General features: G+C 45.7%; 1 protein-coding gene across 3 annotated transcripts in view; it reads right to left on the reverse strand.

Moving 5' to 3' along the window:
* Positions 1-26,064, reverse strand: part of UIMC1 (ubiquitin interaction motif containing 1) — an 87,638-nt gene extending 61,574 nt beyond the window's left edge. For 2 of the 3 annotated variants that reach the window (XM_030211735.1, XM_030211737.1), the window contains exons 1-3: positions 25,978-26,064; positions 21,811-21,986; positions 5,712-5,799 (exon numbers count right to left, since the gene is read on the reverse strand). In XM_030211735.1, the coding sequence (XP_030067595.1) occupies positions 5,712-5,799; positions 21,811-21,978 (256 nt within the window). In that variant the 5' untranslated portion in view covers positions 21,979-21,986; positions 25,978-26,064. Of the gene's footprint in view, positions 1-5,711; positions 5,800-18,681; positions 18,759-21,810; positions 21,987-25,977 lie in introns of those variants that run through there. The other variant, XM_030211736.1, reaches the window with a different exon arrangement.
* Between the last annotated feature and the right edge of the window lie 790 nt (positions 26,065-26,854).

Consider the following 26,854-nt stretch of genomic DNA (forward strand, 5'->3'; position numbering starts at 1 on the left):
TCCCGTTGAAAGACCTGACTGATCGCTTTTGTTGTAAGGAGATGTTTAAGTTGATGATATGCAAATTCATCTCCGTCCCCGACAGTGTATCGGGCCTGCAGCGTCGTAAATGACAATATTGAATCCTTTTCTATTAATTGGCACCAGGTCTTCAACCCCCCCTTTATACCACCGTGTAAACGGTCCAACTTCAGTCCCAGGCAAGAACAATGGGTTGAATGCTATAGGTGACATCCGTGTAAGGACACATTGCCCCTTAGGAAATAGACTATCCCAATAGTGAAAGGTGACACACATGGACGGACACACCCCCTCCCCTATCTCCCGAAACTTCCTAGGCAGCCACATAAGCGCCCCCAATGGCGTCGATCCCAAGGAATGCTGTTCCATAGACACCCACTGTCTATCAGGGTATTCCTGGTACCATTCAATAGCAGCCTTCCCCTGGGCAGCCCTATAATACCAGATAAGATTTGGGACACCTAGTCCCCCTCTTTTCTTGTCTTGATAGAGAAGCTTACGTGCTAAACGCGGACGCCTGCCTGCCCAGACGAAACGCATTATAGAATCCTGTAAGGAAGCAAGGAAACGCCTGGGCATCATCACAGGCAGTGCTTGAAACAAGTATAGCAACCTCGGCAGCACGTTCATCTTAACTATTGCTATCCGCCCAAACCAAGAAAACTCCTGATCCCCCCATCTTTCCAGGTCTGCCTTTATCTTACTAACCAGCCCCTTGTAGTTAGCTGCGAATAGTTCAGAAAGATCAGATGGTATATTAACCCCCAGATATTTGATACGCTTAAATGCCCATCTGAAAGAAGTCGATGTTTTCAGGGAGGCCACTGCATTTGTCGGGAGCGTAACATTCAATGCTTCTGACTTGGTCATGTTGACCTTAAACCCCGACACAGCTGAATAATCCTTCATAAGGTGCATTAAAGTAGGGAAAGTGGTCTCAGGGCGAGTAACATACAACAGAATGTCATCCGCAAAAAGGGCCATCTTATGCATGGTGTCCGCTAGTCGGGCCCCTGAAATGCCTGGGTCTGCCCGCATTCTTGCTGCAAATGGTTCAATGACCATAGCAAACAATAGCGGCGAGAGCGAGCACCCTTGTCTTGTCCCTCTGTGCAAAGTAAACAAAGCGGAGTTACTCCCGTTCACTCTGACACACGCCCTAGGAGCTACATAAAATGCCCGAATCCACCTCCTAAATTGATCACCAAACCCCATAGCCTCCAGTACCTTATACATAAAAGGCCAGTGGACTCTATCAAAAGCCTTTTCAGCGTCTAGACTAAGAAGGCACAATGGCTTTTGGTTTCTCTTCGCAAAAAACATAAGGTCTAGAGTACGTCTGATATTGTCCATGGCCTTACGGTGGGCCACAAATCCCACTTGATGTGGGTGAATGAGCGTCGGCATTATAGGTCCAAGTCTATTTGCCAGAACCTTTGCCAGGATTTTAACATCTGCATTCAGGACCGAAATTGGCTGATACGAACCACAATCCACTGGGTCCTTATCAGGCTTGGGCAACACCACGATCCATGCCTCCATCACTGAGCGAGGCAAGGCCCCTCCACCTCCCACCTGATTAAAGAGGTCTGCAAGCAACGGTGCCAGTTCAGAAGCAAACTTCTTGTAAAATTCATTTGGAAGCCCATCTAACCCAGGGGATTTATTTGATGGTAGGCCTTTAATGGCCGTCTGTACCTCAAGTGACGTAACTGCCTCTTCAAGCAGATCCCTGTGACTACCTGCCAACGGAGATAGCGGACAATTCTCCAAATATTCCTCAATATCATCCTTAGATGGATGGATCTCCTGGGCATATAGTGCTGTATAAAATTCCGCAAAACGATTACGGATCTGCTCAGATGTAAATAACGCCGTATTGTGCTCGTCACGTATTTGCTTCACCTTTCTATCTACTTTTTGCCTGCGCAATTTTATTGCAAGAAGCCGACCTGCCTTATTAGAGAATTCGTAAGCTCCCGCCCTATACTTTGCCTGCATCATACTAAGTTGTTCTGAGTAGATAGAGTCCAACTTCATCCGTTCCCCACTCAACTGTTGCATAGTCTGGGGTGCCCTATCTACCTTATGCTGACCTTCTAGGTGACGCATGCGCTCCAAGCAGCGTGTTATTTGTTGCCTATGTATCTTTGCACGCTTACTAGCGATTTGCAAAAAGTAACCCCTGGAAACAGCTTTCAGAGCATCCCAAATAGTAGCAAGAGAGGGCCCTGAATCTATATTGAGCTCCAGGTACTCTTGCAACATTACTCGGTAACCCGCCTCCACCTCTGGCTCATGCAGTAAACTGGTATTTAAGGTCCATCTCCTCTCTTTAGTTTCGGCTCTTATGGTTGGTAATGTAACCCATACTGGAGCATGATCTGAGATTGTCACGCTGCCCAGACCCGCTGATGGCCCCCTCTCTACCAATGCCACATCTACAAATATGTAATCTATGCGCGAGTATGAATCATCAACTCTGGAATGAAATGTATAATCTTTATCCGCCATGTGTGTCAACCCCACAAGTCTAGTGTTCCTAGGGAATGCACCATGGATTCTAAGGCTAGCGCCTCTTTCTTCCCTCCATCAATTTTAGGAGAACCAGATCGATCCAGGGCAGGGTTCATAACTGCATTGAAATCACCCCCCATTATTAACAAATCCCGTACAAACCCCGCCAAGGAGTTCTTCACCTTTGCAAAAAATTCTACCTGCCCAGAGTTAGGGGCATACACAGATGCTATCGTTAAGTCCACTTGCTTAATTTGAACATGCATAAAAATAAAGCGTCCTCCCGGATCTTTCTTAACTGCCATTACCTGCGCCCCAACAGATGAATGAATCATAATTGCCACACCACAAGTTTTGGAAGCTTCCGTGGAAGCACAATAGACCCCAGAGTAACCCAAGCAGGAGAGAAGCTTTTCATATCTACGCTGGAGGTGTGTCTCCTGCAAAAGGACCACGTGTGGTTTGAGCTGCTGCAGTTCTTTATATACTTTTTGCCTTTTTTGTGGCATATTAAGGCCCTTTACATTATAAGACAATACGTTTAAGTCCATATTCATAAGTTAACTCAAAATGAACACGCTACCGAAATTTTCAGCTTTAGCTGTGCAATCCAAATAACTATATATTCAATCACTGTTTGTGAAACTGTCCTCCAGGTCATATCCCCACTATCCCTAACCCTTTCCCCTAACAACAACTCATCCCCCTCCCTCCTCCCTCCCCTTCTACTCCACCCTCTTTCCACCTCTAGCCTCCCATTGTATACCCCAATCCCCGCCATTCCACCCCCCTCCCCCCTTCCAGCCACCCACCAGACAATGCCTGCCGGCACTGAATGGGATTTGTAGAGAAAGTAATTCACTGGCCCAACCAACCACCCCCCCCCCCCCCAGCATCAATCATACTCCCACATCATCCTTTATCCATCGCACATGCTCCCAACTCATCCATCACCCATCCACCACAGCAATAACAACTACCACTGGTGCAATGTCCAAAGTCCAAACTGCTTTACATGTCCCAAGGCTATAGTATTGCGCAAGTCCATTGCTGCTCAAGCCAAATCAGGTCCCACGCTTCGAAGACTTCTGCCCCACTCGCTTCCACTTCTGGAGCTTTGCTTGTGTAACTGGCGCCAATCCCATCGGTGGAATTGCCGTTAACCCAGCTTCATGAAGGCTCTGCCATGCTTCCTGGACTCGGCGAAACCGGAGCTGTTTGCCTCTGAGCTCAAAACAAACCGCGAAGGGAAAGCTCCAACGGTAGGCAATCTTCTCTTTTTGCAAAATTTCAAGAACCGGCTTCATAGCCCTTCTTTGCGCCAGGGTATAATTCGATAGGTCCTGAAATACAGTGACCCGCGCCTCGTTGTACTCCAGAGTGTTATTTTTCCGGGCTTGCTCCCAAACTCGCTCCTTAAAAGGATATGAGGTGAAGCGCACCACTATGTCTCGTGGTCTGTTACCTGGAGCCTTGCCCAAGGACCGATGCGCTCGCTCGATCTGTAGCTCATCAGGGGCGACAGTTTCGCCCAAAATCTGCTCGCACAAGGTACGTATAATGATGGGGACATCTTCTCCGCCTCCGCTCTCCGGTACTCCACGAAATCGCAGGTTATGCCTACGACCCCGATTTTCGAGGTCGTCTAGTTTATACTGTAGATCCTCTGCTTGTTCCACCAGGTGGGATACTCGCGATTCCATCGCCACTGCTGTTTCAGCCTGTTCCTCCACGCGTCCGCCCAACTCTCTCAGGTCTAGGCTAATGGCGTCCACATGCTCCAGGATCTCCAAACGCGAGGCCTTAATTTCCTCCCTAATCGCCTCAAGGCACTTCGTTAAGTCCTTTGGAGGATTTTTCTTTTTTACAACTGTACTTCGGTGATCAGCGTGGGAGGATGCAGTATCGGAGTCAGACGATCTCCGCGTTTCTGGGGACTCGTGGCGGGAAAGGCCCTTCGCCAACTGTCGGGTGGAATGTTGCTCCCTCTCTCGCTGCTGCGACCCCGATGTTTTGCTCATCTTGTTCAGCAGTATCTACACTACCTGCCAGTGAGTCAAACTGCAATTTTTATGTTGGATGGGCTTGGATGGTGGGTCTATGGTGCAAGACAGTGCAGGAGCCAGAAGTTCAGGCGGCCATCTAGCCCCGTGACGTCACTTCCTCTCCAAACGCGTTGTCTCTCTTTTAAAACCAAAGCAGCCATCACTCAATTTTGTTCTGAGTCCTGGCTGCCAAAAACAGCAGAATGTTACAGGACCAGGATATCACGTGATTAAGATCATTAATATGAGTTAAGGGAGAAAAAGCAAAGTTGCATGGCAAAAGCAGGACTAACACATAAAACCCCTAATTTGCTACAAATGCCATCAGCAAAATGACAAAACCTCTCCTAAGATCTTATAGTTAGCTTATTATATAAAATATTTTACTACTTATGTTTATGCATTGAAAAATTTATTTTCCATTGATCCAGAAAACTCAGCTCTCAACAGACTGCAATTATAAAACATAAAATAAGAATATAATAAATTAGAAAGACTGGATAATGCAACACAATATTGTGTATTTACATTTTATACAGTCACTGAGATGCGTTAGATGTAGTTGGTATAAATTACAGGAATCTACGAACAAAAAGATTTTTACTTACATATTTCAAATGAAGAATTACTGTGCTGTCGAGTGCTGCCCTAAAAACTGATTATAGCACAAAAGTAGGACTGGGTAAATCATCCAATCGTACAGATAAAGTTTTGGCAAAGTGAATTAAGGAGGACACAGTCAGTGTGAGAAAGTCACTTCTAATGTAGTCCTTGCTCCTCCGGCAGGTGTTTCCAGAGGGGAAGCATTTGAAACTTCCATCCCTTTCTTCTAAGAATGCTACATACTTTGAACTCAAACAACAACATGGCTCTAGTTTTCTTTCCCCCAGTGAACCAGAAAAGCAGGGGGTCAGTTTCAAACACACATTCTAGAAGTTTCTCCCCCTTATAAATCATAAATAAGGCTGTGACAGCTGCTGCACGGAGCAGAAAGGAGTACCTGGAGGGACAAGCAGTACACTGCCAGCTCATTCAATAACTCTCTCCACTGCCCCATCTTGTGCTTGAATAAAACTCTACACAAAAAATGCAATGCCTGGCTGTGATGGCTCTCCAGGCCACACCTACGTGCAACTCTTCTTTTGGCTGCAAACTTGACTCTGTCCAGTTGCAGTTTGGTTCTTCTTTTCTGCAAGCCATTCTTCTCCATCATTTCCTGTATATGGGAAAGAAATCACTGCATGAACAGCAGTATCTTAATGCTCATTTTCAAGTACTTATTAGGGTGTACAAGCAGGAAATATTCAAGGCTTTTGAATCATAGTATATGCAATCTAGTCATGGTCACACCAGGAAGTTATAGCATGTGGTCTTTAGTACAGACTAAAAACTACAATTACTGACACACCATCCTTGATCCCATTGGGAGAGTCTTATTTTAAACACTTTATGATAGCATTTGGAATTGCTGTGTATTGCTGTCATTTTATAAGGATAAGTCTAGGTTGACTCTGGAAGTGGGGAAGGGAGGGAGGGGTTAGATTAGAGTCAGGAGGTGATAAGAACCAATGTCTTCTTAGGCATTAAAATTTGAATACATTCGGAAATATGTGATAGTGTGAGAGTAGGGGTGCGGGGGAGTGGGGCCTTGAACTACAGCAACATTCTGTCACTTATTCAATTCTTGTATACTGCTAATATCCCCTTTCAAGGGTTCAGTGCAGTTTACATTCTAGGTGAGACAAAAGCAGTGTAATGCAGGAGACTAAAAACATTAAAGGAAAGGATAATGGATGATACTAGGAAGTAGAAATCATAATGGATTATTAGGAAGCAGTCTATGGGAAGAGAAAGGTTTTTAGTCTCTTCCTGAACTTGAGGTAGCTGTTTTTTGTTCTGATGGGAATAGGTAGAGTGTTCCATATTTTGATGGGGAATAGAGAGCTGAAAATCTTCTGATATCTAATGTCTTTTGAAATGGTGATGCTAGCATTAGTTGTTGTTTCAGTCTGTTAGTCTGGACAAGATATAGTGAAGCGGTCTTAGCAATTCAGAGGTGAAGCCCCGTAAGATTTGAAAAATTAAACAAGCAGCTTTGAACCTGAGTCTTTCTGCTATGGGAAGCCAATGCAGTTTGTTTAGATGAGTTGAAACACTAGTATATTTAATCTGTATATTAGTCTAGCAGCTGTATTCTGTATTATTTGCCGTTTTTCCTGATATTAACACTTAATACCAAGAAGGGAGAAATTAGACCTCACCTGCTAATTTGCTTTCCTTTAGTCCCTCCGGCCCGGCCCAGAATGTGACTGATGGGTTGTGCACGCCTTCCAGCAGGTGCAGACTGAGAAAAAAAAACTGTGACTCTAGAGAGAGCCAATAAGTGCCAATAAGAGAAAGATCCAGTAACAAAGTACCAAAGCAGAAGGAAGTAAAACAATAAGTAAATGGTCTGTGCATACTAAAGCCTGAGCAGCCACCGCCACATTGCCAACACAGGGTGTTTGCCACCAACAATAATGTGACCAATGACATGCCCCTGCATATCATGCACAAAAGGTTATATACTGAACCACAGAATTTGTGTTTTCTTTTTTTTTTTTTTTTTAACAATTAAACCAGAAACCAGCAACACAGCTCCCAAGAAAACAATATCACTTAACTCTTGAAGACACCTAATACCTAAAGGGAGGGATCTGGGCCGGTCCGGAGGGACTAAAGGAAATCAAATTAGCAGGTAAGGTCTAATTTCTCCTTTCTTAGCGTCCGTCTGGACCGGCCCAGAATGTGACTGATGGGAAGTAACAAAGCAGTAAGACTTTGGGAGGGACCCTAACAGCCCCGCCCTCAAAACATGTGCCCTGAAAACAACTTGCTGATGACTCAGGAGGTCCAATCGATAGTGCTTAGAAAAGGAATGCAAAGAAGACCAAGTCGCCGCCATACAAATGTCCTCCGGAGGCACCAGACAACGCTCTGCCCAAGAAGTAACCTGACCTCTGGTACACTGAGCCTTAACTCCTTCCGGAACAGCTTTCCCAGAAAGAAGGTAAGCTGATGCAATAATTTCCTTAAGCCAACGAGAAATAGTGGGCTTAAAAGCCATAAGCCCTTTGCGTGAACCTCTGATTGGACCGACAAATGTCCTTTGTAGACTTGACATAATGCTTCAGAACTCTTTTGACATCCAAAAGCTTCAAGAGACGCTGCTCTTCCGACCTGGAGAAAGAACCTAGAACAGGCAACACCACCAGTTGAGATGAATGAAAACGAGTCAATACCTTGGGAGAAAAGAAGGAACTGGTCTTAAAACCTCTCGATCTGAGCTGAATTCCAAAAACGGAGACCTACACAAAAGAGCATGCAACTCCAAAACTCTCCTAGCTGAGGGAATAGCCACTAAAAACAATGCCTTCAGGGTTAAGTCCTTCAAAGTACAAGAAGATACAAGCTCAAAGGGAGGCTTGGTAAGAACCGAGAGTACTAAATTAAGATCCCAGCAGGGAAAAGAACAGTGAGGCGGAGGAAGCAGGAGGCTAACCCCTCTTAAAAAACGGAACACATCCAGGTGGCTAGCCAGCGATCTTCCTTGAACACAACCTCGAAAACACAGCAGAGCTAAAATGTGAACTTTAAAGAACTCAAAACAAGGCCTGTGTTGAAACCACACTGCAGAAAATCCAAAATTTGCAAGACGGACGCGGGAAAGGGAGCTATCCCGAGCTCCTCACACCAGGCCTCAAAAATCCTCCAGGTCCGAACATAATTCAAAGAGGTAGAACGCCAACAAGAGCAAAGCATAGAAGCAATTATGTTAGCGGAGTATCCCTTCTTGTCAGTCTCACCCGTTCAAGAGCCAGGCCGTAAGACAGAATCGACCCAGATCCGGATGAAACACCGGGCCCTGAGCCAAAAGATCCTGCCTGACCGGGAGCTTGAACGGATCCTCTACTAGAAGCCGCTGAAGTTCGGCATACCACGGTCTGCGAGGCCAATCCAGCACCACCAAGATCAGACGATCCCTGTGCATCTCGACTCTCTGAAGTAGCCGCCCTATCAATGGCCAGGGAGGAAAGGCATAAAGAAGACTGGTCGGCCAAGGAGCAAACAGATCTATCTTGGGGAACCCCCAACTGTTCACCACCGCCCGATACAGCACATCACTTAGAGCCCACTCCCCGGGATCTAGCATGTTTCAACTGAGAAAGTCTGCCTGAACATTTTGAACTCCTGCCACATGAGCCGCTGACAGCGCCACCAGATGCACCTCTGACCACTGTAAAAGCTGTAACGCTTCTTGCTCCAACTGCCGACTCCTCGTTCCTCCTTGCCGATTGATGTAAGCCACCGCGGTGGCATCTTCTGACATCACGTGGACTGCCTCGCCCCTCAACAGATGGACAAAGGTCTAGATTGCTAGTAACTGCCCTAGTCTCTAAAAGATTTATTGAGCAAGATCTCTACTGAAGAGACCACAGGCCTTGAGCATACTGTCCCTGACAGTGAGCTTCCCATCCCTGGAGACTGGCATCTGTTGTAACCACCAGTTGGGCTGATCCAGAGGCATTCCCTTGGTCATACTGGCATCTCGCAGCCACCAACGTAGGCTGCTCTTCACCTGAAGTGACAATTTCTGATGTAGAGAGTCCTTCTGTGATGACCACCGAGAAAGAAGCAAGCTCTGAAGCGGCCTCATGTGAGCCCTGGCCCAGGGCACTGCCTCGATCGCCGCCACCATGGAACCCAGGACCTGAAGATAATCCTTGGCTGCTGGCCTCGGTGACTACAATAAGTGACGAATCAGACTGCAGTTTGAGGACACGAGCCAGCGGAAGAAAAACATGGCCCTGCAATGTGTTGACTCCCAGGTACTCCAACGACTGAGATGGCTGCAGACGGATCTTTTGTGCGCTGACTACCCAACCTAGGGACTTCAAGAAGTCTACTACTCGAACTGTCACCTGAACGCTCACCTTAAGACTTTGCTCTGATCAACCAATCGTCTAAATGCCTTCCATTCGACTTCCGGTTGGGCTATGGAGGAGTGAGGACGCGTTAACTCACTGCTCTGAAGCGCCCGAAAGAGCCATTGATCAGAGTCAGCTGATATCCCCCCGAAAAGCAATTAGCAAGCGGTTAAGAGTGAACAAGGAGAGCGAGATACACAAAAGGAGAGAAATCGAGAGGTATGGCGTCAAAGACACTGAAAAAAGAGAGCCAAGAGAAAGGGCGCGGAGCGGAGGCTAAAATGGCGGACAAGAGCCAGCCGCCGTCTCCGACTCCGAGCTCGCAATGGGCAGCGGAGATTATACGGGAAGTGTCGGAGGCAGTGGAATTGTCGGTTGATGACAAATTTCAAAAAATATTGGACAAATTAAACAGCATGGAGGAGAGATACGCAACCATCGTGACAGACCTGCGGGAGGTACAGCAGCGAGTCAGCAGTGTTGAAGACACGGTGCAGAAGCTGACGGGTGATACCCCCGCACTGCTAAAACGAGTCACAGAATTGGAGGAACGGTTAGAAGACATTGAGAATCGTGCAAGACGGAACAACCTCCGGTTGGTAGGTCTACCGGAGTCCCTGGGAGAGAGAGACCTCAGAAGTTTTCTTGAAAAATGGATACCGGAAGCAGCGAAGTTACCGGAGCTGGTGGGGGAGCTCCGTATAGAGAGAGCACACAGGCTGGGGCCGCGAAGGGCAGTTGAAACTCGCCCCAGAGTAATAATCCTTAAAGTGCTTAATGATGCCCACAAGCAAAAAATTTTACAATCGCTGCGGGGAGGCAACCACCTGAAATATCAGAACAACAAAGTCCTTTGTTTTCAGGACTATTCGACCAAAGTAGCTGCAGCTCGGAGGGCATTTGTACCAGCATGCTCGGCACTTTTTGCACACAAGATTCGTTTCAGCCTCTTGTATCCAGCGAAACTGAAAGTTATGGAACAAGACAAGGTGTTATTTTTTGAACGAGTGGAAGACGCTAATGGATATCTGGAGGAAGTGGTCAAAAAGAGAGCTGCACCCGAGTGAAAGCAGAACTGTTGGACATGCGAGTAGACAACAGAGAGGTAGCAGCTGAGTCTGCAGTAGACAGACGGACTAGTAAGTTAAACTTCGAGACAACAGTTGATTTAAGTTGTAGTTTGGTGAGAACCCTGATGCCAAGTTTCGTTTGAAGCAGTTGTTTCCACCTTGTATTAGGGAATTTTGAGCCCAGGAAATCATTAAACTGACAGTGGACTGTGAAGGAGCAAATTGCCGAAGTGCTAAGACAATAGGCAGCTGATAAGGTCGGCAGTTCCCATAGGCAGGAACTGTCGTTAGCAACATGATAAGAAACTACAAGCCTGCAAAAAGAGCGCAGCTGAGATTTAAGAGACACTGGAAATCGGGAGATAACGCAGGAAGAGGAAAAGCTGGTATAGCTGGACATTCGTAAGAAGTTATTATAGGCAGCAGATGCAAAATGTGGTGGGGCGTTTGTATTGATTGATTAACCTGGGAAGTAATGAACCATTTAGACTTGAGCTTGAGGGTTTTCTCTTGATGGAGGGGACTGGAGGGAAGTCCTTAGAGTATGTCTCAGGCTGTCGCAGGTCTCCTGTAAGATAAAGACAGAAGTAGGGGAGAGATGTTTGTTGGGGCTCCTAAGGATCTGAATAGGGGGGATTATAGGAAAGAGTTACTTGTATGTAGGATAAATGGATGGTTGAGGAGGATGAGTATGAATTGAGGGGGTGTGGTATGCATGTGTTCGGAGGGAATACAAAAGGTTGGGACAGGGAAGGAGGTTGGGAGGAGTGGAATAGAAGTGAATAGGAGGGCAGTGGAGGGAAAGTGTCTATGGCTCTCTCATAAACAATGCATGGGTCATGTCTTACGAATGCATTGAAGGAGAGCTGGGATGGAGGGATATGAGATTTGGACTGCGAGAACTGTCAGCCGCTTATATATGGGAGGGGGGAAGATGGGGGATGGAGGCGGGTAGGATATAGTAGAATAGGGTGGCTTCAGGCCCAGAATGGAAGTCTTCCGGAAGGACTCCGGACGGTTGGTGAGAATGGGGGGTACAATAGGGGAAGGGCGAGGGGGGGAGTTCTGGAGTTTTTTGGGGTTTGTTTTTGGGACAGTTTATATTCATGGTGGACTGACTGCGTGCGCTGGGGGGAGGCAAAGGATCATCTGGTGGCTAGACGAGGGAGTACCTGAGGGCTGGGGGGTGCTCTCTCCATACATTAGACAATTGAACAAATTGAGAAAAGCCTTAACTTGGAGCGCTGGGGCAGGTTAAGTTAATGTCTTGGAATGTGGGGGGGGGTCTCATCGCCCATAAAGAGGAAAAAAATTCAGCAGGCTCTGAGGCGCCATGCGGTGGACATAGCATTCCTTCAAGAAACACATTTGACTTCCATAGAGCAGGATAAATTTAAGCAGGGCTGGGTAGAAGCTGTAATTGGATCCCCAGCACACAAAAAGAAGGCTGGAGTACTGATCCTATTCAGGAAGGGGTTGAAATTAAATATCAAAACAGTAAAGAGAAGTTCAGTGGGTAGATATGTGTTGGTCGAGGCAGAGTTGGGAGGGGCCTCCTACACTTTCTGTAATATATATGCGCCCAATGTCTATGATAAAAAATTTTATTCAGAAATCGTGACACTGCTAGCCCCTTACCAACAGGGACCGGTGGTCCTAGGGGGGGATTTTAACATGGTCTACGACCCAAAATTGGACAAGACAAGTCAGGGGGGCTTGGGGCAGAGATTCTATTCCAAGGGATTGCCGTTTTTGTGCACTACCCTTGAATTGATAGATGTGTGGAGGGTGCTCCATCCGGGGTGTAGAGATTACACACACTTGTCCAGAGCCCATTCATCTTCATCTAGGATTGATTATATATTCATTTCAAGGTCACTCTTCTCTAAAACTGTGGCAGCGGAGATTGGGCCAGGAGAAATTTCAGATCATTCACCAGTATGGGTAACACTGGAAATAGCGGGGAGTAAGAGGAGTTATGGGGGGTGGTCCTTCCCATTTGAGCTTTACCGAGATGCAAAATTTCAGGAACATCTTCAGGGAAAGTGGAGGGAATATGCACTCCACAATAAGGGTCATATAGAACAACATGGGTTGTATTGGGAAGCCGCAAAGGCGGTGCTGAGAGGAGAAATAATCGCATATAGAGCATGGAAACGGAGGCACAGGGATCAGGAGATCTTGCGCTTGGAAAGGGAGGTTCGGGTGCAGCGGCGGAGCTATGGGAGGGTCCAGACAGAGAAACAGAAATTGGTGTACTTGGAGTCTCAGAGGGCATTAAATGAGCTCTTGCAGGAGAGGGCATACAAATCGACTATGTATTATAAACATCAGTTGTTTATGTATGGGAACAAGGCAGGGCACTTGTTGGGCCGGTTTGCCAGAGGGTCAAGGGGGATATCCCGGATCCTGCAGGTGCAAAATCCGGATGGTAGAGTGCATAGGCTTGAGCAGGACATAGTCGAAAGTTTTCGAAATTATTATGCAAACCTGTATGAAGCAGATACAGATATAATACCTGATAGTATGTTATTTCTGGATAATATTGACCTGCCAGAGTTGGCGACACCACAGAAAGAAATTCTTAATGCCCCCATAGAGGAGGGGGAATTAATATTAGCTTTGCAACAGAGTGATATTCATAAGGCACCAGGGCCGGATGGCTATAGTATAGCCTTTTACAAACTGATGTATGAACAGGTAGCTCCGCCTTTGTTGAATCTGTTTAACTCCATAGCGCTTTCTGGTAAGGTCCCGGAGTCTTTTACCAAAGCAAAAATGATCGTGTTGTTGAAACCGGGGAAAAACCCAGAAGATATGGGTTCCTATAGACCAATTTCGCTGTTAAATTGCGATGCTAAATTGTACGCGAAAATTCTCGCTAACAGACTGGCGCGGGTGCTCCCTAGTTTGGTAGCGCCGCCACAAGTGGGGTTTGTGAGGGGTAGATCGGTGGTAAGTAACATGAGGGCCCTTATTGCTTCCTTGGAGAAGGTGGAGGAACAGGGACGGCCTTCTCTGCTGATAAGTTTTGACGCAGAGAAGGCCTTTGATAGGGTGGCGTGGCAGTTCTTATTTGCTGTGATGCAGAGGGTGGGCATCGAGGGTTTTTTCCGCACTGCGGTGGGAGCGTTGTATGTTGATCCTCGGGCGTTCCTGTGGATTAATGGAGAGAAATCACGGGAATTCCAGGTTCGAAGAGGGGTAAGACAGGGGTGTCCGCTCTCCCCATTGCTGTTCGTTCTGACTTTGGACCCCTTGGTACGAGAGATTGAGTCGCATCCGGAAATTGCAGGAGTAAAATGGAGAGAGATGGGCTTTAAGATTTCAGCTTTTGCGGATGATATTTTGGTACACATCACGGACCCTAAGAAATCTCTACAGGCACTGTTAGAATTGTTTAAGGAATATGGGGATTATGCTGGATTCAAACTCAACTTTTCCAAGTCTTTGGCACTAACGGCAAGGGATGATGTGAAGGCGGAGTGGGGGAGTGGGTTCCCCTTAAAATGGGCCAAAGGGAGTTTTACATATCTGGGGGTACAGATAGCCATGAGGACGACGGAATTTTATAATCTTAATTATACACGGCTGTTGGAGAATATGCAGCTTAGGCTACAAAAATGGGCAATTCTGCCGCTGTCGCTGTATGGGAGAGTCCAATTATTTCGCATGGCAGAGTTCCCTAGATGGCTGTACATGCTGCAGGTTCTTCCACTGCGTTTGCGAAATAAAGATATTACAAAATTTAACCAGCACTTACGAAAGTTTGTTTGGGGGGGGAAAAAGTCTAAGCTGCCGCTGAATTTGTTAATGGGCACTTGGAAAGTGGGGGGCTTTGGCCTGCCAGATATACAAAAATATAATCAGGCTTGTCTGCTAAGACATTTGGGTGACTGGCTGCTGGACAGACATGATTATACACCGCGGAAACTGGAGCAAGCTTTTTTTGCGCCCTTTCACTTACATTATTTATTACATGGTCCGCAGAGTTCGGTACCGTCACAATTTAGAGGTAGTTTGTTGCTAAGACCAATAAGGGAGGTGTGGCAGGAATTAAATAGGTACTGGGGTTTGGGAGCGGATATATCTGATCTATTACCGTTGCAGGGAAACCCAACATTTACGCCTGGATCTGAGAATCAGGTATTTCGGAGATGGGCACTACTGGGAATAACAAGGGTAGAACATGTATTAGGGACGAGGGGTGGCCTTCTAACCTTGGGAGCATTGGGGGTAGGAATTAGTGCCAGTCATGAATTTGCATACCAGCAATTAGCTCATTATATTCGGTCTCTCAACATGGAACAGTTGAATTGTGGACATGGGAGGAAAGTCAGAGAGTTCTTTAAGGAGACCCCGGGACAGCGGCCCTCAATTTCGAGTCTACATAAGCTTCTATGGGTAATAGACCCGCATAGACAGACCGAAGTAATCACCACTAGATGGGCCCGTGACATGCAGAGACCCGGATTGACTTTAGATTACACAAAGTTGGTGTCCCGAATCCCGGAGATCTCAGTAAATGCGAGTCTGCGGGAATGCCAATTCCGAATCCTACACAGGGCTTATATGACCAAGACGCAGCTGTTTAAGATGGGAGGGGTGCCTGATCCACTCTGCTCTAAGTGTCGGAGGCAGGAAGGCACACTGTACCACTGTCTTTGGGGTTGCACTGCCACACAAAAATACTGGCATCAGATCATAGAATATCTGGAGGGGTTGGTACAGTCTCGAATAAGTTTTACGCCTCTGGGGATATTATTTGATAAATATGAGCTTTTTGCCTTCCAGAAGAGGGGCTCGAGGCAGCTGATTCGCAGGGCCTGTTTGATGGGGAAAAAAGTGATTATGCATGGGTGGGTCTCCGCGGACCCACCTGATTTTTGGCATTGGAGGAACAGATTTCACAGTCTTCTATTGCATGAGCGAAGGGCGGTGGGACCCTCACAGAAGAAGAGGTCACAGTTTCTGGAGACTTGGGGATCCTATATCCAGTCTCTGACTCCACGCGCGCGCAGTTCAGTGTTAAACGGCTTATAATTTTTTTTTTTTTTTTTGGGGGGGGGGGGAGAACATAACGGAGGGGGAGGGGGGAAGGTATACAATGTATTATTTGGATGTAAAAGTGCCTCCTTCGGGAGAATCTTTAGTTGCATTGATGTGGGTGGGGGATGGATTCTTGGGAGGGGGTGGGGGGAGGGGGATAGGGGAAAAGGGGATGACACCTAAAACATAAATTTACATTGAATTACTCTTGAGTGTTCTTTACATGTAAAAAATCCCATAGAATATGGAATAGTATTGGAGGGTGTGAACTTACTGCAAGCCTATGTTTGTATTTCTTGTGAATGGTGTAATGTTTGCACTGTGTCAGTTGGATCTTAATAAAAATGTTGAAACATAAATGCCTTCCATTCTGAGTGCTGCGGCTACTACAACCATGACTTTGGTAAATGTCCGAGAAGCAGTCACAAGTCCGAAGGGAAGAGCCCAAAAATGAAAATGCTGGCCGAGCACTGCAAACCGAAGGAAACGTTGGTGTGCCGGTCAAATAGGGATATGCAAGTAGGTTTCTGTGAGGTCGAGCGACATCAAACTACCCGGTCTGCATCGCCACAATGGTCGACCGCAAAGTCTCCATACGAAACAAGGGCACCCTGAGGGCTCGATTGACCATCTGGAGAACTAAAATCGGCCTGAAGGAACCCTCTTGCTTGGGAACCAGAAAGTATATGGAGTAACGTCCTTGACACTGCTCTGCCAAAGGAATTGGACAAATAGCCTGAAGGTCAAGAAGTCTGCACAGAGTGTCCCTGACAGCCCTGGTTTTGAGCAAAGAACAGCAGGGAGACTCCACGAAAGCATCTGACAAAGGACGAGCAAACTCTAAGGCGAACCCCATCGCGAATAACATCTAGAATCCACTGGTCTGAAGTAATTTGGGCCCACTTCCCATAAAACTGCACCAACCGAGCTCCTACCTGAACCGGAGTCTGGGCCCGCAAACCTTCATTGCTGAGGATGAGAGGAAGACGAGAAAGAATTTCCAGTTTCCCGACCACCCCAAAAGGAGTAGGTCCTCTGAAAAAAAACTTGGATCATTGAAACGGAACTACTCTGCCTGGTCTAAACCGAAAATCAGAGCCCCTACCACAGCCGGAAAAAAACACCACGTCCAGGCCCCCTGGGACAATCCTCAGGAAGCCTCGGAACTTTAGACTCACCCAGGCTACGCAGCAGATCATCCAACTCATTGCCAAAGAGAAAAGAACCCTTAAAAGGAAATTTACTAAGCCTGGACTTAGAGGCCACATCCGCAAAGCCACAGAGAGCGATGGGCTGCCACACAAAGAGCCATAGACTTAGAAGAGGCCCGAAGCAAGTCATAAAGAGCATCCACCAAAAAGGCCGAACCAATTTCCAACTTCACCACTTCGGCATCTATCGCTGAAAAATCATCAGAAGAACAGTCCAAGACCTTTTCAGACCAAAGAAAAAAGGCTCTCGCTACTAAAGAAGCACAGATAGCAGCCTGCACTGCCAGAGCAGAAACATCAAAACTATTCTTTAACAAGGATTCTATACAGCGATCCTGGACATCCCTCAAAGCCGTCCCACCATCCACTGGAACCGTATTTCGTTTAGTGACTGCAGACACTACGGCATCCACCACTGGAGGACGTAAAAGATCCTTGTCTGAATCCGAAACAGGATAAAGCCTGAGCATGGATCTGGCAAGACGAAAGGCAGAATCCAGAACCTCCCACTGTGCCTGAATGATGTCCCTAATATCCTGACGCATTGGAAAAGTCTTACCTGGCCTATGAATACCTTTCACCAGTAAATCTACCTTTCTGGACTCCGGCACTGGAGTCTCCTGCTCCTCAAATCGCAAGCTAGCGGAAACCTGAGAAATAAGCTCCTGCAGATCATCTTTATGAAAATTTCTCACCACTGAAGGATCCTCCCCCGCAGAGAGAGGCTCCACAGCACCTTCCAGCTGACCGAGGTCCTCAGGAAAATGACCTTCCGGAAACACCTATGTCTCCTCCAAGGACGGCATTTCTTGGTCCAAATCAGAAGAAAAATCCTAAATTTCAAAACTGACTGGGCCGCTTAGCAGCCCCTGCTTGACCCTCCTGAGACCTCTGAACTGAAGCCTCTCCTGGAGCAGCTTTGTGCAATAAAAAAGCTTAGTACATTTGTACCACAAACTCCGGCGTGAAGCCACCTTCACAAGCTGAAGAAACAAGAGTGAGACAGAACCAGTAGAGAGGCCAGTAAAGCAGGCAGGAATGCAGCATTTAGAGGGGAAGACAAAATGGCGGCATTTCCTGACAAAATCAGCGCTGCCAGCAAGGCTGACCTGACTGCACTTAAAACTGCCGAATCGGACCCCCCCCCCCCCCAACAGCGCAGACATTTTTACAGCCCCTGCTCCGACGAAGCATCTACCGTGGTGCAAAACTTACAAGCACCGCTCGGACTCCCTGCCGCTGACAGACTGAACAGCGGTGGAGCTTCTCTGCCATCACGTCTGCCTAAGCCAACTGCGAACCAAAACAGGAGCCAGAAAAAAACAACAGCAAACCATCACAGAGAGAAAACAGAAGCTGTCTTGCTTGTTTAAAGAGAAAGTAAAGGGCAGAGAACCAAAATCAAACCTCGTCTTTTTTTTTTTCTCGTGACTGCGTTCTCCCTGCCTCAAAAGCTCTTCCCCTGAAGAGCTTGAGGAAACTGCCTTTCTGTGCATGTGCAGAGATTTCCTCTTTTTTTTTTTTTTTACTCAAGCACAGCTTAAAAGAATACCAGGGAGGACATGGGGGTAGGGACCCAGCCACCCGAGTTTGACACCCCCGAGGCGCTAAGAGACCCCCACGGGCCTCTGCCTCTAAATAACAGGCTTTTTTTTTTTTTAATATATATCCGGATGCACAGAAGAAATAAATTCACCCAAACCAAGATAATAAAACAAACTAAAAAATTGCAGCACGAAATAGAAAAAATACAAAGAATTTAATATAAACATAATATAAAGAATGAGAATGAAGGGCTCACCATCTTCCACCTGCTGAAGACTGAGATTACTGGATCTTTCTCTTGTTGCCAAGGGCTCTTATTGGCTCTCTCTAGAGTCACAGTTTTTTTTCTCAGTCTGCACCTGCTGGAAGGCGTGCACAACCCATCAGTCAGATTCTGGGCCGGTCCGGAGGGATGCTAAGGAACAGAATGTTACAGTAATCCAAGTGAGGTAGGACTAGTAGTGTGAAGGCTTTTTGGTCGAAGAGTGGTCTGACTAAACGTAGCTGTCTCATTTTGAATAGTGTTTTCTTCCACAGCTGATTAATATGGGAAGAGAAGGTTATAAAGTTACTCCCACAATACTAATAGTCATATCCAATATATCCAACAACTATACCATATAAACACTCACACTGTATTCATTTTTACAGGGAAATGCTGAAGGAACTATGTGTTATGCATATCAATCTGCACAACATCTAAACACACTCCTCTCTCTATTCAAATGTAGAAGAGGACTTTTAGCCTTGCCCTCTACGTTTCCAGGACATAAACAGATGTGCCCTACCACTGGGCACATCATTTTTGAGAGTGAGGATCAGGGCATCCCTGCTCTTTCACCACAAGCTGCACTTCCTGCTTTTTCCAGCCCACAGACCAAGTTCTTTCCTTCTCCTTTACTCTCTCTCTCTCATCAATTTTGTTCCTTACCAATGCCATCTCTTCTCACATTTGTCAGCTCTCACCTACTCAAGTTTCTTCTTTGCTAGCCTTCACTTCCTTTTAATTCCCATCTGTTTGCCAGCAGTAGCTCTTCATTGCTCTCTTCTCCAGTAGACCGTATTGACTCATAACCTCCACCATCCATCCCTTCCTCTACATTTCCCAGTCCCAAAGTACTCCTCCTGCTTCAAACCCCTGGAGTAAGAGAAATTGGAATGTATTTCCTAACTAGGTGACAAAAGAAATGGATTGAGGGCAGAATAAGACCTTCCAGCACATGGTGCTCCCCAGGTGACCTACACATCCTGGTTGTGGTGGGATTGACCTCTCCATAGGGTTCAGGGAAGACCCACTTGCACTGCCACTGGGAACCACTTCCTCCAGCGCAGATGAAAGCAGAATCACTCCAGGATTGGCACAGACCCCAAAATCCTGCAATGTGGGCTGCCTCAAAGTTGGGACCATCATCACCACTGAGGTACCTTGCCAGATCTTCCCCTTTCTTTTCCCCATGGGTCTGCCAAAAAAGAGGTATGAAGCAGCACCAAACAGAAGAGATAGTGAGCTCTCTCCAGGGCATCCATTCGCAGTGCCCTCTTGGCTCCTTTATTCATTTCACTTGGATGTAGTGTATACCTTTTAAAAAGTTAGGTTGAGTTATATCCGTGTACAGTAGGTATTTTCCTATTCCCATAAGGCACCCTAACGATTTCCCCAAGGTCGTAATGAGTGTCAATGGGATATTAACCCTGGCTTCTCTGATTCTCAACCTCCTGCCCTAACCACTAGGCTACTTCTAGCATTCAAGTAACTCCTCAGTGTGGGCATGCTCATATAGGTCATCAAAGCAGGTCATGAAGGGCAACCAGGGTTTACTTAACCAACCCACATATAATCATATTGTGTCCTCACCCTAAATAAATACCCTTAGAAAAGTAGCTTTTCAGTAGACTATATATATTCTAACTAACCCAAGAGAGCATCCACTATTATTATGAGGTTCCCACATACCATTCTCATAATGTGTGGGAAGACAGAACACCTGGCTCCCCTTCAATGTGTTCAAAATTCTGCTGCATGACTTATAGTCCGCCATTGTCGATATGCTCACTTAGACCTCTCCTCAAGTCACTTCACTGGCTCCCTATCCATTTCCGCATACAGTTCAAACTCCTCTTATTGACAAGTGCATTCACTCTGCAGCTCCTCAGTACCTCTCCCTACAGTCTACTACTTCTACTTATCATTTCTAAAGCGCTACTAGACGTACACAGCGCTGTACACTTGAACATGAAGAGACGGTCCCTGCTTGACAGAGCTTACAATCTAATTAGGACAGACAAATAGGACAAACAAGAGATAAGGGAATATTAAAGTGAGGATGTTAAAATAAGGGTTCTGAACAAGTGAATAAGGGTTAGGAGTTAAAAGCAGCATCAAAAAGGTGGGCTTTTAACTTAGATTTGAAGACGGCCAGAGATGGAGCTTGACGTACCGGCTCAGGAAATCTATTCCAGGCATATGGTGCAGCAAAATAAAAGGAACGGAGTCTGGAGTTAGCAGTGGAGAAGGGTGCAGATAAGAGAGATTTACCCAGTGAACGGAGTTCCCGGGGAGGAATGTAGGAAGAGATGAGAGTGGCGAGGTACTGAGGAGCTGCAGAGTGAATGCACTTATAGGTCAATAAGAGGAGTTTGAACTGTATGCGGAAACGGATAGGAAGCCAGTGAAGTGACTTGAGAGGGCTAATATGAGCAAAACGACACTGGCGGAATATTAGTCGTGCAGCAGAATTTTGAAGTCCTCCCCGGGAACTCCGTTCATCATGTATATGTCTCTTATCTGTACCCTTCTCCTCCACTGCTAACTCCAGACTCCGTTCCTTTTATCTTGCTACACCATATGCCTGGGATAGACTTCCTGAGTCAGTACATCAAGCTCTATCTCTGGCTGTCTTCAAATCTAGGCTAAAAGCCCACATTTTTGAGGCTGCTTTTAACTCCTAACTCCTATTCACTTGTTCAGTACCCATGTCTGTTTTACCATTCCCACCTTAATTAATTCCCTTATCCATCATTTGTCCTGTTTGTCTGTCTTCATTAGATTGTAAGCTCTGTAGAGAAGGGACTGTCTCTTGCATGTTTAGTGTATAGCGCTGTGCACATCTAGTAGCGCTCTAGAAATAAGTAGTACTAGTCTTCTTGGACTTGGCATCCATTGAGACTTCATTTAACAATCATATTTGACTCATCCATAGCATCCTGAGCAAATCATAATACATAACAGACATCATGATTCCCACCATCTAGAAGGCATTGAGCAATATAACCAACTCTTCATCAAGCAACAGAAGAACTAAATGGGCCTCTGATATCATTACATATCTCACTGCACAACCCCTCCCCATCACCAATCTGCAGTTCATGGATACTGTTTACTGACCTCTCCATCGCTGTCAGATATAACAATAAAAGCATCCACAGAACCGCACTTCTTAGCACCTGTCAAACTCATCTGCCCTCGTTCTTCGGTATCGTCTTCCTCCTCCTCGCCCCCCAGAGATTGCAAGCCAGCTCCTTCCATATTACTCTTCCTCCTTTTGCGTGGCATCTTTTACTCTGGAGCAAAATACAAAAGATTATAAGGAAAATATCATTTAACCCTTTTGTGTAGATAATCAAACAATTTGTCAAGGCCTGTTCAAGATAGCAATTGACACCCCTCTCAGAATCTCCCCCTCCTCCTTCTCAAATTGTACCACAGATTCTTTAGGGTCCAATTTACTAAGACTGTTTTCCCATTCTGTGTTTACAGTAAAAAAAAGACCTAATAAATCATGCCCTTAACATAACATGACTTAGTGCTAGCAGAAGCCAATAGCCACATCATTTACTCAAATTTTATATTACTACTACTACAAATCATTTCTATAGCACTACCAGTCGTACGCAGCACTTCACAAATGAACATGAAGAAAAGACAGTCCCTGCTCAAAAGAGCTTACAATCTAAATCAGGACAGACAGGACAAATAAGGGATAAGGGAAGGACAGACAGGCAAAGGGGTATCAAATTGTGATTTTTAAATTTTCTCCAGACTCAGAAGACTTCAGCGAGAGAATTATTTTATACTTTCTTACAAACAATATTGAAGTTTCCGTAGGCTGCTAGGCTACCTTTGCAGAGGATTTTCTATGTGACCTCTAGACTGAAAGCCCACCTCTTTAACATTGCTTTGACTCGTAACCACTTGTAACCACTCACCTCCACCTACCCTCCTCTCCTCCTTCCTGTACACATTAATTGATTTGATTATTTTTTGTCTATTAGATTGTAAGCTCTTTGAGCAGGGACTGTCTTTCTTCTATGTTTGTGCAGCGCTGCGTACGCCTTGTAGCGCTGTAGAAATGCTAAATAGTAGTAGTAGTAGTAGTACTAAAAAAAGATCTTCTGAATCTTCTGTGGATTTAAATATCTCAGATATATTGGAGCTGTCAGATTCAGAAAAGACTGTGATTACTAGGGCTACACTTTTGGTGTCTTTTGTTTTCCATCAAGATAAAGACTCAGTTCTGAGACTACATTTTAAGACCCCTGATACTCATTTATGGGTGGAAAAGTGTAGGTATTTTCCAATGTCTCTAAATGGACACAGTCTAGATGGAAGAGGTTTATTCTGTAATAGGACTAGGAGATACTTTCCAGCTTACATTTCCTTGTAAATGTTATATTATCAGAATGTTCAATATATTTTTTATGAGCCTACTCAGTTGAGATTTTTTTTCTTGAGGGAAAAGGATTAATCTCTATTTGACCTTTCAGTATTTGAATGTTTAGAATTACTGTTTGATTTCAAGCCTACTTAATTGAAGAGTAGATTTCTTACTAATTGCTTCTTTACCTATCTCTTTAAAATATCCATATTTCCATGGATTTGTTACTCTTAGATCTCCTGACCTAATGTGGACTGGGTTTAAAGTTCATTTTCTTTTCATTCTCTGAATGTATAATATTTTAGTTCCTTGTTTAATAATCTGCATTTATTGTCAAAGATTTATATCTTTGTTGTAAAATTAAAATACAAATTAAAAAAAATGAGAACATTTAATATATTTTAGCACTGTGTATGGTGATTTAAATAAGAAAATAAGCAGTACAGATACTGTAGAATTATCTTACGTAGGGCACATAACTGGTTCATGGCCACTAGCGGAGCACCAGACTAAAGGCCCAATGCACAAAACTTATCAGACCAGCACCGTGAATTTTTGACTGGCTCCAGTTTAGTGAGCACGGTATTTAGCGGGCAGTGCACAAAGGGGCTGTTTTCTGTTTGCAGCAGCAGACTACGGGAATAGTATGCAAATGCATTGAAATAAGTTGATCAGTATTCAAATGTGCATTCCGATGGATGAACAGCTATTTATGAGCGAGGACCACCTACCTTTTGCAATCGAAATTTAACGAGAGGTCTAGAGCAGCTGTCATTTCATCCAAGGCACCTCTTCCTCTCCTGCCTGCAGCATGCAAAGGTGGGCTCAATTATTGACAGAGAAGAGGCCACTTCAGACATTTCAAGGAGAGCCTAGTGCTGCCGCAGGATAAACAATCTCTTTACATTCAATTATCCTGCATCAAAGCAGCCACCTCTTCAGCAGCAATGCGAGCTTTCCCCTCCTTTCTGTTTAATCCAAGGAACCGCTGCTCGACTTCTGCTGCAGGAGGAATTATTTGCAAAACTCCAATGAGAGAAGCCCTTTTGCTGGGCAGGACAAGCCCGATCGTGGGGAGGGTGGTCCTAGGGCTTGAAGGTGGGGAAGGGTTTGTTAGAGAGAGGGAGTGCTTTAAATGCACCCCATAGCAACTTCCACAGAAGCTGGGGGGGGGGGGTGGCCATGGGAGCTGTGACGGCAATAAATTAAAAAAAAACTACACATGGCTTCCATATATGTAGCTTGTATGTGTGTATGAAAGCCATGGGTAGCATGCTGTTCTAAGCATGAGCAGAGCAGCCACACTCAGCGACTGACTGTTCTGCACACGCACAGCCTTTCCCCCTACCAAGTTCCTCACTGTTTTTGCAAGCAGCTCATTTGCATCCAAGCATCACTTGCTATTTCCACTTCAGTAATTGTTACTGAGGGGTAAATAGCAAACCGTTCTTTCCGGGAACTTTTGTGCATCTTTTCCACTTGAACACGTAAATTCCCACCAGCTATCAAGATGTCCTATATGGGCTGTGGAACAGCAAGGATAGTGCAGCGGACTTTGATCCTGGTGACCTGGGTTTGATTACTACCACAGTTCCTTGTGACCTTGGGCAAATCAGGTAATCCTCCATTGCCCCAGGTACAAAAAAAAAAAAAAAAAAACCAGATTGTAAGCCCTCTAGGGACCTCTCTTACCATTCTGTAAATCCAGACTGCCCCAATTTGACCACCCCTATCGGACTGACCGTTCACTTGTCTCTTAGATTGTAAGCTCTTTGAGCAGGGACCGTCCCTCTATGTTTAAATTGTACAGCGCTGTGTAACCCTTGTAGCGCTTTAGAAATGTTAAGTAGTAGTAGTAGTAGGGACAGAGAAAATACCTGTGTGTATAATGTGTACAGCGCTGCATATGTCTAGCAGCGCTATAGAAATGATTAGTTGTAGTAGTAGCAGCATCCATTGTGGACATCATTTAATAGCTAATTGGCATTAACCAGTTACTGACTATAAATGGTGTTAACTGGTGCTAATTGGAACTAGTTACACACTTAACTGCCCTCAGTCAGGATTCTGCAAATTGCATACACAAAAACCATAGCAACATCCACGAGTGGCAGTGAACAGATCAGGGTGTGCCTGGTACTTACACATACATGTTATAGAATACTAGTAGCATACACATGACTACCAACATTTAGAAGGCATTTATTTACACCAGCCATTGAGCTAGCGTTAGTACTCACACCTAAAGTTGGGTGTGTAAATGCAACCTTTATGGTATAACAGTAGCTGCACACTCAATTGCTGATATAGAAATCACGCTTTGTTTGCATCATCCTGTGCCAAACTAAGTGATCTATGCAGCATTATCCCCTAAACGCATACACTGCTTTATATTTCTGAAAAAGGCATGGATTAGAATTCAGTTCCACTACCAGTAGTTCAAAGTAAGTTACACTCAAGGAGAGTATGTATTTCCCTGCCCTCTGCGGGGTTACACGTAAGGCAACGGAGGATTGTAACTTGTCGAAGATTAGAAGGAGCAGGAAGTGGGATAAGATTTTGAACCAAGCGTTATCAGCCCACTGCTCCAAGCATTAATATGCAAACACCATGATCAGCCTGGCAGAGCTATGACTTCTCCGTGGACAAGCCACACACAGGTGACATCATCGCATGAAGCTGCAGTGCCACTTCAGCCTTGGACAACTATGAGACAAGAGCTGGGCTTCCAATTAGACACAGTAAGGGCCCGACTCGGCAGTGTGTCCCCTCGCCCACAAAGAGAAAACCGAGCCCAGAAGAAATATATCAGCGGAAGAAAGCCAGCGAGACAACCAAAGAAAACAGGCGCGGACGAAGAGGGGCCGAAGTAAGAAGCAACACTAAACGTTTCCCACCTGTTCTTAGAGGAGCGTCAACTCGCCGGAGAAAGGAAGCGCGAAACGGAACCACCGACAACAGACACAGCCCCACGCGCGTTTCTAACTGCGCAGGCGCAGCGCACCCAAAAGGCAGCAGTCTCCGCGCCCTCCGTCTCTTCTGCGCAGGCGCATCCACCAACCTCCGGGCCCTCGTCTCCTTTGCGCAGGTGCATTACCCCCCAGCCTCAACCAAGCAGGTTCTCTACGCCAGAAGACGACACAATGAGCCTATCTGGCCCATTCTGAGGGCTGAAGCCAGTGGGCGGAGCTTGCCGCCATATTGAATTACCCCAAACATTCGCAGACGCTATTGAAAACAATAGCAAACTTGTGAGTTTTATAATTGTTTTAGTAAACCTCCCTGGTTTTGCATTCTTTCTTTTAGGAGGAGTAGGGGGTGTTTGGGAAGCTTTCTAGGGGTCTGTGAAGGGGGGAGGGTTACATTCAAACTTTTTTTGTCAATGCTCCACAGCTTCCATTCTTTTTTGTAATGCTGTATTGTGGATTTCAGTGCTGTGTATGCCTTTAGTTTTGCTTATGATGACAAAGATAAGGCTCTAGGTGAACCTCATTCTTGTGCCCCTCTGTCTCCTTCTGCCCACATTCATATCTCCTCCACCACTGTTGTTGCAGGAATTGATGCATGAATTTGTGATGCTTCAGGAGTCAGACAGCACACACCAGAATGAGAGAAAAATCTTCTTTATTTGCCAGCAAACAAAGCAGGACATCAGTTCTAGCTCTCTTCTCCTCTGTCTCAGCTCTCTGTGTCTTTGTCTCAGCTCTCTGTGTCAGCTCTCTCAGCTCTCTTCTTATGCTGTCTTCTCCTTCTTCTGTCTGTTCCTTCTGTCCT

This window comes from Microcaecilia unicolor, chromosome 8, assembly GCF_901765095.1.
Source record: "Microcaecilia unicolor chromosome 8, aMicUni1.1, whole genome shotgun sequence".
Classification (NCBI taxonomy): domain Eukaryota; kingdom Metazoa; phylum Chordata; class Amphibia; order Gymnophiona; family Siphonopidae; genus Microcaecilia; species Microcaecilia unicolor.